The 19308-nt window shown below is 38.3% G+C and overlaps 1 protein-coding gene across 2 annotated transcripts; it reads left to right on the top strand.

Annotated features, from left to right (window-relative positions):
* Positions 1-1850: 1850 nt before the first annotated feature.
* bcan (brevican) lies at positions 1851-18797 on the top strand. 2 transcript variants are annotated; one of them, XM_008430819.2, is made up of 15 exons: positions 1851-2036; positions 8161-8243; positions 9196-9588; positions 9882-10056; positions 10464-10591; positions 10824-11117; positions 11209-12057; positions 12549-13232; positions 13717-13953; positions 15424-15528; positions 15623-15781; positions 16930-17012; positions 17197-17341; positions 17421-17603; positions 17831-18797. In XM_008430819.2, exons 1-15 carry the CDS (start codon positions 2032-2034, stop codon positions 17944-17946), a joined length of 3639 nt encoding a protein of 1212 aa, XP_008429041.1. In that variant the 5' UTR covers positions 1851-2031; the 3' UTR covers positions 17947-18797. The 2 variants fall into 2 exon arrangements, with proteins under 2 accessions (XP_008429041.1, XP_017165178.1); XM_017309689.1 differs by having other exon boundaries at positions 13720-13953.
* Positions 18798-19308: the final 511 nt, after the last annotated feature.

Genomic DNA, 19308 nt, shown 5'->3' on the forward strand with positions numbered 1-19308 from the left:
TGAATGTGAGCATTCACCGACTAACTGTGTGTAGTTGTAACATTCTTTCTCAGGGTTAAACTGAGTTTAAATGGTTTTTCTTCCACTTTTAGGTCAGAAATATCCTTTTCATCACTTTCTGTGATGAAAAGAATCACAGAATATGATCCTTTTCATTCTGTGATGAAAAGGATCACATCAACTCCATTGGTATGGTCCTAAAAACAAAGAAGATTGATGCCATGTTCTATAATTCAGAAGTTTGAAAGCATATTGGTGCTACTGTCATACTCCACTGGTGGTATGAAACTTTGGAATTTTGTCTAAAAGGTTTGAACAATTTGGTTTTTTGGGACAATACCACATAGTCCAGGCATGATAGGAGTACAGAACTGCTTCCAAGAAATGTCTGCAGATCCTTCATTGCTGTAGACGTCTTGTTAGCCTCCTTTTTTCTTCATGGCTGCTCATCAGTTCTTGGGGTGATAAACAATTCTCTGACATCACTGTTGTGGCCCATTGTGCTTGAGGATAACTGCCTTCACTGTATTTCATTTTATATCTGTTGTCTTGGAATTTGCTTTTTATCTTTTTTATTTTCTGGTTAATATCAAGAAGTCATCTCCTACGATGGAGATATATATTGACAGCTGTGAAATAGAGTTAAATCAGAATTGAAAGAACAGACTTAGCTCTGCTCTTTTGATTCAATGATGATTCAACATTAAACTAACAGGTTTTAAAGAGCTGAACTTTAACATGGTGATCCATCTTTATATTTTGTAATAGCTTATGTTGCACAGGTTGTTGCTTTTAAGGCAGGTGTAGATAAATTGTTCATATTTTCAGCAATCAGTTGAAGGCCTTACATTGTCTTTTACCATATCCCAAAAATAATTCACCTACTTTTCCTTGTAAATAATGTTATGGAAAAGAAATATCATGGTGTTTTCTTTGTTGTATTGTTTGCCTTTGTTGTGTTCTGATTTTTAGGGCAAATGGAATCACTAGTTTGTTTTTATTACCTCAGGGAGTGCTTTTAAAACAGATAAAGGTTTTTCTTTGTGGTGGGATAACCTGTCATTAATAACATTTATGCAAAACTGTTCTTGTCTTTTCATTCAAGGTTAGACAAATATTGACTTTTGTTAATAAAATTCTTTTACTCTGTTTAAAGACTGTTTTGTGTTTCAAAGTGGAAGGAGATTAAGTGATTACCTGTAATATTAGGAGCTGGAAACAAAGCATTGCTTCTCTCACTGTGTAATTCTAAATTATTGATTTTAAGGAATTTGTTGCCCACTGGGTCATATTGCTATAGTTACACCTTTCTTTTTGATTGTATTATACCTTTCCATACACCTTTCATACAATGCACATATTAGTCATGGCCCAGCAGCAGCTCAATGCTCATAATTCAACACACCGCCAAGCTGTGAGGAATTTGTTGGGTTTGCAGATTTTTAATTGAACTCCACATGCAGTTAGGATTCGTTTGAAGCTGACTAAAGGCATGTTTGAAAATGCAATAAAATTAAGTAATTTGGTGAAAAACTACATAGCTGATAGCTGAAGAAGAAACGTAGAAGTTTCTTGCAAGAGGTATCTAAAAGTCGGTGTCTTTTTTGTTACTAAAAGATATATATTTTGTTAAAGTAACAAATTGGATTGTACTGCTCCCTAGTGGCCAAAAAGTGATCAATTATATCATTAGAAGAAAATTGGGTAGTTCGGTCTAATTGTTTTTACGTTTAAAAACCCGCCTTGCTTTGAACTATTTAGAAAATTTAAAAAAATAATAAATACGGTTCGTTATTTAAGCTCACCTCCCGTCATGCTTTAAGGTTCAGGCAGAAGGAGGGGGTGCAGGGGGACCTGGATCTTTGAACAGTTCCCATCCACATTTCTTCCCTCCTCTCCTTCCTCGTCTCGGCTTCTTCAGCGCTGCTGGAGTTTCTGGCGCAGACAATAAGAGCTGCTGCACCTGCCTGGAGGTTCCTGACAGAGGACTGCACAGCCGCATGAAGGAAAACAAAGTTTAGCCGCTACAAGATGAAGTAAGTCATTTTAATTGTATGCATTTAAGAATAAGTAATATCCGTGATCGTTTTTTTTCCACTTTGTTTTGTTCTTTTTGTAAGTAATAAGCTTGAATTTAATAAATGCCGAATTATCTTTGCATTGTCCTGAGAGCAATAGATAGTTTATCGTGGTAATTTAACTTGAATTGCAAGATGTATTGCTAGATATGACCCGCCGGTGTATGTTTGCATGTGTATATTTATGCGTAAAGTAGACTGAAGGGCAGATGCATCTTCACAAATGTGTCGTCGAAAGATTATTTTTTCCAATTGGGTTTTTCAGTCCAAATAATAAAAGTAATATATAAATTATTAAAATATACTGAGATATATGCTTTTGTTACTTTTGATGATTTTTGCTCAAAACTATTTTAAAACCATACATTTAGTTAATCAGAAAATGTAAATGTTCTAGAAGCCGCAGGGACGATTAAAGCCTTGACAGGATTGTGAAGCAAAGCCCGTTCAAAAGTTTTGGGGGATATTTTCAAGACCTTGATTGCAGCTGGAGTCGGTTTTTCAGGAGCCAGAGCACGCAGACATATCCAATGGGCTGCAGCTGACCCATTTCTACTAGGCCACTCCTGAACCAGAGACCACATTGGAAACATCTTACCTGGGATAAGGGGACCGATATACTGGACTACTTCTTGGTGATTCAGATGAAAGTAAATTTTTCATTTCACTTGGAAATCAATGTCCCAGGATGACGAGTGGCTGGCACAGAATCCAAGCCGCTTGAAGTCCAGGGTGAAGTTTCCATTTAGAGGTCAATGGACTCTTATGGACAGTGCAGCTTCTTCTTCATTCTTCCTTCTGTTGACAAGCTTTTGAAGATGCTAATTTCAATTTCCAGCTGGACTTGGCAACTTATCACATTGCCAAATGAACCAGTGCTTGCTTTAATTATCGTTGTATCCCTGTACTGGGTTGACTAGCAAACTAGCCCGACCTGAAGGACACAGAAAATCCAAGGAGTATTATGAAGAGGAAGATGAGGGACATCAGACCTAAAAATACAGATGAGATGAAGACTGCTCAGCCTGAGCTTCCTCAGTATTACCGCAGCTTGATCACCTCCATGCGATGCTGCACCTCCATACAAAGGGAGGTCAAACTAAGAGTACAAATGCTGCACAGGACATGGACATTTCAATTGGTCCACCTTTCTGTTAAAAATCATTGTTTTATTGGATTGAATTTTTGATGGCTCTAAACCCTAATCTAAAAAAAAATAAATAAATCAAAGATATGAATGAATATGAGTTTTTTAAATATGGCTAAAATAAACAGTTTTTGATTACATTACAGTTTCTGCTGATGCAGCTACATATTTACTTGTCCAAAGACATAATCACCAAAACTGAACTTTGATCATTCAGAATTCGCTGAAATGTTCATATTTGGCAAAAAATTTACAAACTGCAAATTGTTCAGTGGATTTGGTTATTATTTTTGAAAATATAAATCTATGCAGTAGAGATGTTTAAATTTTAGGAAGTTCCAATGTCTCTTTATTACAGTTAGTGGCATAAACATAAGATAAAAATCATTGCAATCATAACTGTCATTACACAGGTTTTGTGCAGCAAGATTATTAGCTAATCTGTTTTTATGAAACCAAATAATATTTGAAAATATAGCAGTCACAGGACATTTCTTTACTGCAGCTGTTTTGTATTTCAGTGCTATTTTAGCAGCTAGTTCCATCTAACTTCACTTTGTAGCTGTTTTCTCTCTTACCACTCCACCTAATCTGCTGATCTTCAAACGTTTGCAGGAATGAATCATCCTCAAAGCAGCACCTGGTTGCCAAATCCAGTTTGCTTCACTCTGGGCTTAGAAAAACCACAATATTTTTTTCACACAACACTTACACATATTTTTATTGCATGTTTACTGCATTTTGTTTACTATATTTAGTTTTTAAGGTTAAATGCTTTCATTTTTGACCATTTTTTCTGTCATCCCATTAGAATTGTGTTCTGTATCTGGTTACTGCATGGTTGTGTAACCTGTGGACGGACGTGTCACTTCTTTACTGTCACCTCCATAAAGCTCGAGCAACAGAATTCCTACAATATGATTTCTGCGATTGCTGTTGTTTTGCTCGCTGTATTTGAGTCGTCAGCCTCCAAAAAGTCACAACTTGATCGATTTATTGCACTCAAACTGGGATGCTTCTGAAACCAGCAAGTTGAGTCTTTCCACATTGAGTTTTTGTCAGGGTTTTAAAGTATTTGTCTTGCTGCACAGCGAGTCAGCCGCAAGCATTTAATAAGAGCTGGTTGCTGCGTGAGGCTGACTGGTGAGCTGTTCCAAATCATTCCTGTGAACTCAACATCTCTCTCAGCACTCAGTCATGCTGTTCGAAGCCTCTTTTCTTTCTCGCCGTTACCTCTTTTCTCTTTGAGATCTCCCTTGCTTCCAGCCCTCCCCGGCTGCTTCTTGCTTCCTGTCAGATTGTGCTCGTCAGAAGAGAGGGCTGTTCAGGTTGCCCCTGGAGATGGGCTTCCTTTGAGGTGGTGTGATGTCGGGCTGGTGGGCCAGACTGGAGAGGAGCTGCAGAGGGGCAGAACAGTGAAACGGTGGTGGTCCTGGCCATGAGAAAGCGCAGGAGAGAGGGGGAGGTCAAGTTGGACCAACCGGGCCACAGCATGTGGTTTTGCACCCATTTTCCAATCTGAATGACAGTGAAGTTGAAAGCAGCATTTGTCACTTTGGTTGTGTGTCTGAAAGACATCCAGGGTCAGTGAGTTCATTCGCTTTCAGTAATTTAGAGTTCTGGACTTCTGTAAATACTCAGAAGTCATAAAGAGTTTCTATTTATAAACACTTTATTGTTGCTTATTCTGCAAAAATAGGACAATTATGAAGAAAAGGCCAACCAGTAGTTTCATATCTGCATATTCATTTGACAAAGGCAAGTTATTTTTGGAACAAGGTTCACAATATTAGGAGCAGCTGGAGTAACTTACTTAAAATGATAATAAAGAGCTGATATGAAGATTTATTTACCCATAAATTTTATTCACACAAAGATTATTAAATAAAAAAGATTATTAAATAGATTAAAGTAGTGGTGGTAATTGTATTGTGAATTATTTATTATGAAAATTTTGTCAAGAATTTTGATTGATCATTGTTATAATACATTTCAGTTGTTGATGGTAAATGAAAAAAAAAACAGGACAGACAGTATGATTGAAAATGTTTTTATTTAGTTTTTCCACTGTTCCATGAGTGCATCAATAAATATCATTTGAAGATTTTAAAATTCAAAATGTACTGTGTGTTTGTGTTATAAATCACACTTTTTAAGTGTGATTTATAAGAAGAAACCTATTGTAATTGGGAATATTTCTCAAGAATAGCATTTCTGTTTGTGGTGCAAGAATAGTGTGGTATGCAGTCACAACCATAAAATTACCTCAACAATAGGTAGTAAATAATTTTCTTAAATCATTATCGTTATCATCACCAGAATAGTACAACAAAATATAGGGATAAATATCACCCACCCCTAGACTAAAGGTAACTTTTGAAGACTGATTGCTCCTAGTTTTATCAATATGCATTTGTTAAATTCAGTTGGAGAAATAGATGTGACAGAGTCACGCTACAGACTTTTTGTCAATGTGAAAACTGATGTTGTCAAGGGTGAAGGACACAGAGAGCAGGCAGGTGGTTGAAATATTTAACTAGATACTTAATAAAACTTACCAAAATGGAAGTCCACTGAAAAAAGACACATAGACCAGGCAATGTGGTGGAGGTAACAGTATTTCCAGCTTTGCACTGAACTATTTGCTAAAGCACCAGCTTTTTCATCTAACTTGTTAAAATGGTAAACTGACAAACCTTTTCACAATCCTTTAAACATGTAGCACACCCCTTCCTCTCCCTTCACCTCTTTGCAGCCTGAAATGACCTTGTTTGACAGACTGAGTAGTCAAACATCGTCTCTTGGCCTTAACCCCGTTTACCTCAAGGTGAAGTCATTGACTATTCAGTCACTTTGTGATGCCTGGCTTTGTCTTTGAGATGTTGCCTGGGATGCATCCTTTGCCAAGGGAAAACCAGCTCTATTTGTTTTCCTCCCCCCCCATTGTCTCTGGCTGTATGGCCTCCAAGCTTTATGGAAATGTAGTGATGGTAAGTGGGATCAGTCTGTGACCATCATTGTACCCCAAAGCTTAAAAATGCTGATATTCATTTACCTTTTTGTGGTTTTTCAATGTATGTGTTTGTTTTATGGTATTCCCAGAAATGATTTCCCAGAAAAGCAACTCTCTATAAGCAGCAGTATGATATCATCATTTACTTTGCAATCCTGTTAAACTTTTTAACTCTGGTTCCTTTATTCATCAGATAACTGCTAGACTGACATATTAAAATCACACTCTTAGCACATTTACCTTGAAATTGGTCACACAGTGGATGGATGGATTGATGTTTGTTTAACATTTTGTGAAAAATGAGAAAGCATGCTGTTTCTTTACCTATTAATATCTTCTATATATGAATATTTAGCCATCAAAAGCTCTTTCCAGGAATTTATTTTCAGCTTTCAGCTCCCATGTGGCCTCTCAGTCTTCAAAGCTTTCTTCTTACAATGTCAAACTTAAGTCTAGGTATTAGAAAAACTTTGAGTGATTATATATTAATCCTGTTTTGATTAGATGTCTGCCCTACAAAGAAACCCACAAAACAGTTTTAATTCCCTTCTTCACTGCATGTTTAATACTGAGGGCTGCAAACACTCACTGATAGGCTTTCTTCTCTGTTTATAATTTGTTCTTTTAACTGCTTTTATAAGAGTCCCTGCTTGAACCTTTTGTATTTATTTATCCTCACACTACAGGATTTGATTTTGTTTTAATCTCTGACTTGGACATCAACAGATTTTTTTATAGTGCTCTGAAATAAGATTTGCTTTTGATTTTCACTTGAAAATCTAATTATACATGTAGCAGGTATTCTTACATGTTTTTTAAGAAATTGAAATGATAAAGCTATGATTCTTCTAGGCCTTAATAGGACAAGAAGAAAAAGAACAAAAAGGAAAACAAAAACTTTCTTCATTATTTGTGGGGAGATAATGAAATAAACAAAGCACAAATGGCAGCTGAGTTTCTATCTGACCTTCCTGGAAGTTGTTAGGAGATCAGAATTCAACTCACACTCTGCAGCTCCTGAAATCTGACTCACAGCAGCTAGAAAGCTCCAGGGACACACAGGCAGTCCTTTGGCTTGTCTCCGTCCTAATGGCTGTTTCAGTAAACACACACACGTTTTCCCATGGGGCTACTTTAGATATGAGGCAAACCCTCACGCCACAAAACTAACCATCCTAACTCAATGATTTCCCTGAAGCTTATGAACAATCAAACTAACTTTTTCTTAAACCAGCAGTAATACTGAATAATCTGATATGATCTTAAAAAGGCAAGGAAGATTTGATCAATTAGCTTTATTTATGTACAAGCATTCTGGATTACATTTTCCAGCTACTAAAACTAGAAACTGCTATAAAGATATGTTCATAGTAAAACATATTCATTTTTAAGACTGAATATTATCACAAGATCTGATGTTAAGGTACTCAAATCATGGTTTGATCCCTCCTGTTCACACATCAGTGAGTTTCAGTTTGAGGAAGAGGAGTCCAAGCATTTTGCTGCCTTGCTCTCAAATGACGGTAGAATGGAGACCGACATGCATGTCCGCAGTAAGAGTACTAGTTTAAGTGCTAAAGTCTCAATTTACCGGTGTTTAGAGGATGCACTTGCAGCTCTCATTAGTAGGCATGAGTGAACCAAAAAAAAAGTCAAAGGGAATATTGTCAGTAAAATTAGTTGCTTTCCAACCTCATAAGTTAAATTTATATCCATCCATCCATCCATTTTCTTGCACCCTTTTTCCCTCAGTGGGATCAGGAGGGGTGCTGGTGCCTATCTCCAGCCAACGTTTCGGGCGAGATGAAATTTATATTATACGTTATATTATATGTTCAAATAGATCTGGTTCAGACCTTGTAGCTGAGAATTATGTGTAGTTTTCTTCTAAAAACCCTTCATTTTCTCCTTTTGCTTTGTAGACTGAACATGTCTCCACACCTTTTGCTGTTTACGCTCTACCTCCTCATCCTGCCAGTGTCCCCGACTCCCCACCAAGAGTCAGGTACGCACTTCTTCACTGCTCCGTATCAGCTTAAATTATTCTGTTTACTAGCAACATCGGTGATTTTACTAAGCTAATATTTAGGAATGGTTGGGTGTTTTTGGTTATGTGTACTGTGAAAGTAGTTTTTAAGTTTGGCTGAATGAAAAAAAAGTTTTAACAGGCCCCAATGTAGAAAGATCTAGTTGTTGGTAGCATTGTAAACTTTTGTAATAAAAGTAGCACCAGAGATTGTTTTGATGAAGTAAAATTGATTCTAATGAGCAAGTCTGTGGTGGATTGGGTTAGTAAAATCTAGGATTAGTTTACTTTCTCAGTTTTTTCCCTAAATACACCGTAACATTGGTGAACAATGTACTGATCTGGCTTTCTATATATACAGTGGACCCACGATATTCAGGGTAGGGACCACAACTGGATGTTTTAATAGTTCAAACCAAACACCAAATATACCTCAATGTGCATCAACATGCACAGTGGCAACCATCTTGCCACTGCCACAAAAGCAAACATTCATGGTCTTCCTTATTTCCGCTATTTAGGGTACAGCCAGTCAGCTCCAAAAAAGATAAATGGTGCTCCTGGAATGGCTGCTTTGCAAATGCAATGTCAATAGCATGTCAAGCAGCACTGCACCTAGGCATTTTAGCTTCATTTTCTTTGTAATATTCAAGATATATATATATATATATACACACTGCTCAAAAAATAAAGGGAACACTTAAACACCACAATATAACTCCAAGTAAATCAAATCACCCTCGTCTGGTTAATCAGTGTTGCTTCCTAAGTGGACAGTTTGATTTCACAGAAGTTTGATTTACTTGATTTACTATTGTGTTGTTTAAGTGTTCCCTTTATTTTTTTGAGCAGTATATATATTTTAGAACATAAAATGAAAACATTTTAAAACACCACTCAAAATGACTTTGATTAATCCCTTTCCACTCAGATGATTTCAAGCTTCTCCAGGTCACCATCCCTACCACTGTGCCTGTGCTTGCCATGCTGGGGAGTTCACTGACTTTGCCCTGCCTGGTGTCGCTCACCCACCCACCGCCATCCCCTCCCACTAACGGGCGCCATGCTGTGTTGTCTGTGCCCCGAGTCAAATGGAGCGTCCTTAAGCATGGCCAAGAGACTGAGATCTTGGTGGCCCGTGGCGACAGGGTGAGAGTCAACGAGGTCTATAAGGACAGAGCCTTGCTGCTGAACTACGCCTTCTCCCCTGCAGACCTCACCCTGCGGCTGGAGAGCCTGAGGCAGAACGACACCGGCTTCTATCGCTGCGAGGTGCAGCAGGGGCTGGAGGACGCTGATGACGTGGTGCTGGTAAAGGTCAAGGGTGAGACGCATCAAGAATAAGTATCTATTGTTAGTTTTCAAATGATGAGATACAAATGGATTAGAGAAAAAATGAATAGTAATATCACAGTTTAGCAGTTTGTTCATACTTAAAAGGAAAATCAATGCAATTCTAGAGCTTTTCCTGAAAGCAGACAATTTGAGAAACTAATTGTTTATGCACATAAAGGTTCACCATCAGAAAAGGTTTTGCTCATGTCTGCATGATTTGCAGCATAACAGAACAAACGAGGATGTCTGACCTAAAAAAACCTCTCCCTCTGTCTTTGACAGGTGTGGTGTTTCATTATCGCGATGCATCCAGTCGGTACGCCTTTACCTTTGAGCGCGCCACAGCGGCCTGTGAGGAGATTGGGGCTGAAATCGCCTCCCCAGAGCAGCTCCTCGCGGCCTATCACAGCGGATACGAGCAGTGTGATGCAGGATGGCTGTCAGACCAATCTGTCAGGTCAGGATCTGAGATGAAGTGGTCCTTCTGGACTTGCAAATTCTGTGTTTTGAGTGATAAAGCCCTGCAGCTTTTTAATGAGTTTGGAAACCCTCCAAATCTTTCCTGCTGCACTGTATGAATAGTAAACCTGATCTGACGTCTCGATAAGAGCAGCCTGGGATGCACCAAGCAGAATCTAGTAGATGGGGGTCAAAGTTCTCCACTTACCCATCCTCCATTTGATGTGCTCTCTGCATTGACACATCAGGAAACAATGACCATCCCAGAGCTGAGAGGCTCTTGTTTCATCTCTAACCAAACACTTCTGGGCACTTCAATGTTGTTGACAAGCACCCTAACAAGCCTTGTCATTACAGATCAAGAGGCAGCTGAGGATTTAATGATGTGTGACTTTCTGCCAACAGATATCCCATTCAGATGCCAAGGGAGGGATGCTTTGGAGACATGGATGGCATGCCGGGAGTACGGAACTACGGACTGTTGGACCATGATGAGCTCTTTGACGTCTACTGCTATGTGGAGAATATTCAAGGTAAAACATTTAAGACGGGGTTCGGGTAAGATGATGTCAGAATTAAATTTCCCGACCTTATGTAGATTTAGACTATTTAATATGAAAACATTTCCACACAAAGCTAATGAAGAGATAAAGCAATCAAGTAATAGCTCCAGGATGCATCTTTCATCCAATGATCTTACAGCTTGAGATGCACGACTTCTTTGAAGGAGAAAAGCTAAGTTATGATGTGTTCCTCGTGTCAAAGGTGAGGTGTTCCATGGCTCCGACCCCCAGCACTTCACCTTCTGGGAGGCTAAGGCCTACTGTGTGGGTCACGGTGCAGAGCTGGCCACCACAGCTCAGCTTTATGCAGCCTGGAACGATGGACTGAACCACTGCAGCCCAGGATGGCTGGCGGATGGGAGTGTGCGGTACCCCATTGTCACCCCTAGAGAGCGCTGTGGAGGAGGGGAACCTGGAGTGAAAACCATTTATCAATACAGCAATCAGACAGGCTTCCCTGATATTCTCTCTCAGCACGATGTCTATTGTTTTAAAAGTAAGAGAGATCTATTTTGTTCTTGTGGAGTGGAGCCACCCAAATTTGTTTTGTTTTGCTTTTTTTATTGTTGTTGTGTTCATTTCTCCAGGTGATAATGGCCCTTATACTGAATCCCCTCATGATGCTCTTGCCACTGAGCCAGAGGACATTGGCCAAGACATTGTTTTCCAGGCCACTCAGGAGGATGCCAGCCTGAGCGAAGTTGCACCAGAATGGAGGGAGGAGATGCAACATCCCCAAAAGGCGAATCCAGTAAACCAGCACCCTGAAATTCCTTCACAGACTTGGACTCCCCTGTCTGATCATGAAGAGACGTTCTCCACTAGCGAGAGCTGGGAGCTGATAAAGAAGGAAAGTTACCCTGATTCTTATCAGCCAGCACCTAAAAAAAACCCAAACAAAGATCACCAAGAGTCTCCTGTATTTCCGACATCTTCTCCGAAGTTTGATGCCGTAACCAATGAGAGCACTACACCTGTAACTTATATCACAGCATCAGAAACTGTGGTGCCAACAGAGGGTCACACCCCGGAGACTGTAAGCTTGGATTGGTTGGCTGTTAATGTCACGTCTGAAGGTGATGTGGAGGAAATTCATCATGAGGAGAATGATCTTCCAGTTTCACAAGAGGACTACACAGCAGATGTCTCCTCGGGACCTTTCTCTGTAACTGAATCTGCAGTTTCAGTCGCACGAGAGGAAAACTCCACTCATACTGTTGTACAAATTTCAGCTGAAACAACTTCACCCCAAAATGAAGAAGTTGATGTTCCTTCCACCTCCATGTTCCCATCTTTGGCTGAGAGTTCGGCAGAAGAGATTTCCGGAGAGGGGACTAATGATGCTCAGGAAGAGGAAACTAAGGACTCTGTGACTCCTAAGTTTATGGGAATTGACATTTTGTCCACTTCTGTCATGGTCCCCACTTCTGACTCGGGTAAGTAAACTCTAAAATTTGTGATTTCACTGAAAAAGAACGTTTTGTACCAGTTACAGTATTTTGCGAATGTTAAAATCACAAATGTCAAACCTTCAAAGTTCACCATGCAAGTATAGTGCACAATCGTAAAGTCGAGGAAAAATGATACACCATTCTAAAAAAAATTATTTCAAATAAATATAAAAAAATTATGGAATATTTTTGTTTTCAGCTATCTTGCTCTGATACTCTTTAATAAAATTCAGTGGGAACAAAAGCCTTCAGAAGCCACTTTATTAGAGACAAGAGTCCAGCTGTGTGTACAAAACAATATCAGTAGGTTTGAACATCTCATAGAGATAAATCCATTATCTGGAAATGGAAAAAAAAAATTAAACCTACCAAGATATGACTATCTTCTACTTCTCAGGAGGAATAGTCTCTCAAAAAGGCAACTAGTAGTGGTGGAGTCTGAAGAATAAATCCTTCTGACTTTGTGCTTTTGACAGGTTATACCCTCACTGAGGAGCACTCTGATGTACCAACAGAATCAGCTCTCCAATTGAACATTCATGATGAGGATAGAAACAGCTCTTCAAACTCTACAGAACCTGATGATTTAACAGAGCAGAGTGGACACATCCATCCAGCAGAGTTATCAACCGTAGAAGTTCCTCTAGTGACAGATGAGACATTCCTGGTATCTCCGGACTCCGTAACACAAGTTCCTCTTTCTGTAAAGGTGGAAGTCAGATCCGAAGATAGAACATTTTATCCAGAAAGCCCCACTCCTTCTGAGGTTGAACCTTTGGAGGAGAATCAAGACCCATTAGAAGAAAACCAAGAGGTCTTCCTCAACACTGTCCCAAATCCCACAGAGGATGATTTAAATGAGGGGTGGGATGAATCCTCCGGAGAAAACCCACAGATAAATCCTGAGCTCAATGCGACAAACCCGACTCTCTCAGCTGACCACACCATTGATGGCAGTGATGCTCCTCCTCTGACCGAGATATATATCACACTGATCCCTGATCTGAGCCTCACACCCAGGTGGGAGCCGGTGCCTTCGACCCCAACAGCACTGGAGTCTCGCTCTGATCGGGAATACAGTGCAGAGCCTCCTGTCAATGACAAATCTAATAAGATCTCTAAAGAGCAAGAATTTCCTAGAACACGGAGCAGGACTCATGGTAAATAATAATGTTATCTCTGGATTTTGCTCATTTGATTTTATAATGGTTGTAGTTCTTTTCTGGCAGATGCATGGATTGGTAATAAGTTGGGTATGTAATTCAGAGAGCCCACATTTGACCAGATTTCACTCTAATTAGCTTAGTCCATCTTCCCACCAAGTCTGACCAGCTTTTGCCAACTTCTAATGAGAAGCATCCCCACAGCACAATACTTCCACCACCGTGTGTTCAACACTGTGCTTTACATGTAGGCCAAAAAGTTTGTTTTTGACCTCACATGACTAGAGCACTTATTTCCACATCTGCTCTGTCCTCTTTTTGGCAAACCCTTACTGTACCTGACTTTTTACGGCCTTCTTTGAAGAACTGCTTTCCTCTTGCTATTCTTCCATTACACCAGGTTCATGGAGGGCACATGTCCATATCAAATGTATTTATCTGTGTTTCTATGTGAAAATTCACACTGATGAACCTTGGTTAGCAGCTCAAGAGTCAGAGGGAAGTGCAGGAGAGCCCACCACAGATGAGCCCTCAGTCCACATCTGCACATGGCATCCTGAAGAAGAGGACAGTTCCCCTGCAGCGCCCACTGCTGGCGTGGATGTGACTATTGCTGCTCCCCATTCAGATGGAGAGGTTTTTAAAGTGAATGAAAGGGAGCACACAGCCATGGGGGCTGCTCTTCCTGCTGCCAAAGTTCCTGCTGCAACACAAGGAGGTTTGTCATTCTTTTGTTTTCCCTGGATACATTAAAAAGAAAAAAAGGTGTCGCATCTGTAAGATATTTTGCATCTTCAGCCATTAAAGAACACATTGAAAAGCGTTAATATTGAAATAATTTATTACATGACTTACTCAAAACATGAACAAGGTTGTGCTGAAAGAACTGACAAACTAGCCGCCTGCATCATAAAAATATGCAAAAAAAAGAAAGAAAAATGGATAGGATAAATATTACAGTGATATCTCTAACTGAGAATGCCAAATAAATATACAAAACAAAAATTCAGTTTTCTAATTTGTTTGAAAGCTTTTTAATTAAACAATTTCCAAGATCAAAATCAATCTTTTGTTTATTACAAGGAATGTACCTTATATATTCAAACCTTGAAGAGAAGCAGTATAGAAAGCTTTTCAAGACATTTGAAATTTACAGTATGATGTCCAGCTAGTTAAATCAGGACTAAACCTGATTTAACAGCTCCACCTGGTGGTGGCTCCTCAGACTCCACAGGAACATGACATCTACTTTTTTCAGATTATGAAAAATGGGATGTCAAAATAGTGTTACAGACATACGTCCTTCTATGAACCCAAAAGACAAAAAACAAACATGAAAGTTAAAAGGTATGAATAAACAGAATTTTACAGTCAGGCAACAACTGCTACAGCTTTATGAACAGATTATAGTTACTGTATGGTTTTGCTCTTACTTCTTGCCTCAGTGCAGACACCAAAGCTATCTTATATCTTTGATCCTCACTATCTGTCTCCTAAAATTCTGTATTGGAAGGATATGCAGGACCTTTTGTCTTAATTTGAATATATTCACCCTCAGTTTGTGTTTTTCCACTCAAAATGCAACACTGCAGATAGTGGATAAAAATCTTCTGACATCCAAAAGGCTAGCTTTATGATGCATGGCATCATACAATAACTCCTGATGCTGACTTCAGGACCAGCTGGGAAACCAAGTTGTAAAAATAACAACTCCTAAGTGAATTAAATATGTTTTATACTCAAACATTCCAACAATTTTAATCATCATCATTTATTACTAATAAATAATAACTATACTTTTTTTCATAAAAAAGTATTAAAACATTTAAAGTCCGTTATAAAGTTTCAATTTGTTTTTTTTTTTTTTAAGTTTTAGGACATATTAAAATCAAATTCATTTAGATTTGCAAATATTCCTCATTTACAGATCACTGAAAGTAAAAAAAAGTATACAGTTTTACTTATTTATTATTGATTAAAGCAAAAACCTACTGAAGCACGACTTTAAAACCAGGATACATACTGAATTATGATTGTCCTTTTTTTAACATTACACTTCTAATCACAAGTGATATGTAAAAATACATTATGAATCAAATACTGACTATCTGCAACGCTAATGTTGAAAGGAAGAGATCAAAGAATGCAACATTTTTTGTTATCATCTTTATCTTTCCTGTGGTTTCAGACTCCTGCCTGGAGAATCCTTGTCTGAATGGGGGAACTTGTGTCGATGGTGATCCACTAAGGTGCATTTGCTTGCCTGGTTATGGAGGAACCTTGTGTCAAAGAGGTGTAGTAACAAAAACAAAACACATTTCCTGTAATCCAAGAAATAGACTGCAGACTCTTCCCACTAATGTGTTTTGCTGTTTATCCCGACTCAGATGTGGAGGCATGTGAACCAGGTTGGGAGAAGTTTCAGGGCTTTTGTTATCGTCACTTCAGCAAACGGCAAAGCTGGGAAGCAGCAGAGCAGCACTGCCGGTTGTGTGGTGGACATCTGCTTTCTGTCATGACTCCTGAGGAGCAACATCACATCAATGGTAAAACCTCGCTGAGGAGAGTGTCTGTATGCTGGGAGCGGCTGAAATCAAAGTCAAGTTTTTTGTTTAGGAACATACAGTATAGCTGGTTTTGAAAAAGCGCACAACATCCAACCCAATGATAAAAAAAAAAGATTCAAAAAAATAGAACTCATTCTTTTAGAGTCATTCTTTTGTTTAATTTTATTGCAATTATTCTATCAAAACTGCATTCGTTATTAGATAAGTAATAGTTGGTTCAGTAGTACTTTTGCCAAAGTTATTAAGAATCATTGAGGAAGGTCCAGAGAGCCACTTCCAGCTGAAGAGCTGCAGCTTGCAGACCCTTGGTATAAATGATGGATTGATGAATGGAAGGAAGTAGCAGATTTTTGGTTGAGGCTCAAATAAAAGTGCAAAACAGCATCATGATGGTGGCTTGTAAAGTGATCTCCAACTCAAACAATTCACCATATGTATAAGATGTGCAGTTGTTGAGGATGACATGGTAAAATAGTTTTTTCTTCCTTCAACCGAAAAAACTTATTTTACATAATCAGAAAAACACTGCGGAGCACCAGTCCATTAACCACCTGAAACAGATATCAGCCCAGGGATCTTCCTCCCAACATTCCTCATTTTCAGACGCTTGAAAGATCTCAAGTGCTAAAAATGTGTCCTGACATGACAGAAAAGGGGTTTCATGTCTTTCAACTTATGGAATCCGTATTTTTCTCAGAACGCTTCCCGGTTGTAAAGTTCCTGTCGATATTTTGTCTGGCGGGGGGGCGATGAGATCGTTATCTGACGTTCCACTGGCTCCACTTTCATGCACGGCTCATTTTACCTGTACATCTAAAAGCTCTAAAGGAGTCAGATTAACAAAAGTCAACATTATATCATAAAATGTGTAAGAAATTCAAAAGGAGATTTATAGTCTTTACCTTCTATGATGTTTTGCTACATATTTTATTAAATGTTGTCTTTAAAACAAATCAAACTTTCCTTCAAATAGTCAAAGAGGATCCAGGTCCATAGTTCATTTTTGCGCCTTCAGAATTTTCAAATTTAGGTTGCAGGTTTGAATAGGTGAAATATAAATGAACAGTTAATTCTTTCTATATACTACTTACATATCTTGACAAGATAAATTATATTTTTATATTTAGATAAATACAGAGAATATCAGTGGATTGGACTAAATGACAGAACCATTGAGGGAGATTTCCGCTGGTCTGATGGAAACCCTCTGGTGAGTTTTTCCAGGACGTCTCAAACTGTTTTGTCTTTTACCAGAATTTTGACTTTTAATTTTTTTTTTTTCATTTGTTCATGTCAATTTAGTAAATTTAGTTTCAGTTGAACCATCTTTTCTTCTGAATTATGCTCAGTCATATCAAAAAGCTGGATTTGATTTAGCATCTTCCTGCTTTCAGCTCTATGAGAACTGGTACAAAAACCAGCCAGACAGCTACTTCCTGTCTGGGGAGGACTGTGCGGTGATGGTTTGGCACGATGGCGGTCGCTGGAGCGATGTGCCATGTAACTACCACCTGTCCTACACCTGCAAGAAGGGTGTCTGTGAGTTTTCTCTGTTTAAGAAAGACCTTTCCTTTTTGGATTCCCGTTTTAAGATTCTAACTAAAGCTGGTTCCAACAGCGTCCTGCGGCGAGCCCCCTCGGGTCCACCACGCTCTGGTGTTTGGGAAGAAGCGGTCACGTTATGAGACCAACAGCAGGATCCGGTACTACTGTGAGGAGGGTTTTATACAGAAGCTCAACCCTGTTATTAGATGTCTGCCTGGAGGCCACTGGGAAGCGCCTCAGATTACCTGCGTGCCAAGTGAGTTTGTTAAATGCATTTTATTAGCAATCACAACCAATAAATCATAAGCCTGTTTGGCGTCATATGTTTCTACCTTACATTATATATTATATATTATCTTTTACTAAATAAAAACATTGCTTGGAAAAATATATTTATTTGTAGAACATACAGTCATCTCGTTTTTGATAGATCATTCATTTTAACAATAACTGAAGAAATGCTTCTGTTTTCTCCATCTTTAGCTCGTACAGTGGAGGGGGATTCCTCGCCTTCCCAGCCTGACCAGCACGAGGACGTCATGGTTGCAGCTGCAGAGAAAGCAGCACCACTTTACTGGGATATAAAGTGGAATTTTTAATGCCATTGTTGTCCTATGAAGAAAATAAAAACACAGTTTTCCCCTGATTTATGTCTTAAAGACTCTCCTATTGAATTAGCACATTATGGTTGTCTGTGTAAAAGAAAACAACCTCAGCTGAAAGTGTTTTGATCCAAATATCTGTCTTACTGTGCTGCAAAGAGTGAAGTTTGTTTAAAAAAAAAAAGTTATTGCAAAATGACCTAAACGTGCTTCATAAACTAGACAGCTACTGTAAATTTTCTGTCAAAGAATTAGAAATGAAGAAAATTGATGGACATTGCAAACCATGAGAAAATGATAACTTTAATAATAATACTAATGTCTTTGGATCCAATAAAAATTACAGCTGAATGTTTGTTTTTCATGTAGAAAATTATAGCTCAGATATCCATGGGAAAAAATAAATCAAATGTGCTTGAGTAAATTATTAATAATCGGAAATGAAGTAACAATTGTGACTCAAACACAACAAATGTATTTGGAATTTACAAATAATAAAAGTTAAGCTCATCTTTTCATTCCAGTAGAAAATCAATTATCAATATTATTGCTTTACATCATCAGGAATACTGTTGGATAAATCTGAAAATGCTAAATCAAGACAAAAAGATTGAATTTACTCATTTGCCATCATGATCATGTGCAGTTTATTTTATGCATTTCTTAGAAAAACATATTTTCTCAGATTTTGATTTGTTTGCTGTTGTGTTATTTTTTATTTTGCACATTGTGAACTTACTTCCAGAATCAACAAACTCTGATATCCATTAAAGCCCCAGTGGAGTTCTTTGGTTTGTTCTTTGGAGTTTGAAATGTTATTCAATAAATGCATCAAACAAATCTCTGAACAACAGCAAACAAGTGAACTCTCTTTCCTTCTCAAGTGACTTCTGCTGGCAATTAGTTGCCCTCAAATGCATTTAGGGGAATCAAATTATTCAAGCCTGGAAACAAATGCACACCACACTTTTCACATTTTTATTTGTGAAAATTAATTTAAAAACTGTTATTTTTATTCAGCTACACATTTAAGCATTTTTTTATGTTGTTCTAAGAATCCCAATGAAATACTTCATGTTGCTTGATATAAATGCAAATGTTGCCGTTTATTGAAATAACTTTGACTTTCATGTTAGTAAGGTTATTTTAAAATCAAATTTATGGTTAACTAATTTATTATCTGCTGCATGTTTTTGTTGAAGTATTGTGTTTCAAATTAAAGCTGAATAAGTCAATGTATGTTGATAAGAACAGGGCCTTTGAATACAGTTGAATGTGGTCAAAACCCAGTTTAGCAGTACAATACTACAGAAATGTCACTTGTTCTGTGCAACTAAACTGAACTACCAGAATTAGTTT

This window comes from Poecilia reticulata, linkage group LG16 (assembly GCF_000633615.1).
Source record: "Poecilia reticulata strain Guanapo linkage group LG16, Guppy_female_1.0+MT, whole genome shotgun sequence".
NCBI classification, from domain to species: domain Eukaryota; kingdom Metazoa; phylum Chordata; class Actinopteri; order Cyprinodontiformes; family Poeciliidae; genus Poecilia; species Poecilia reticulata.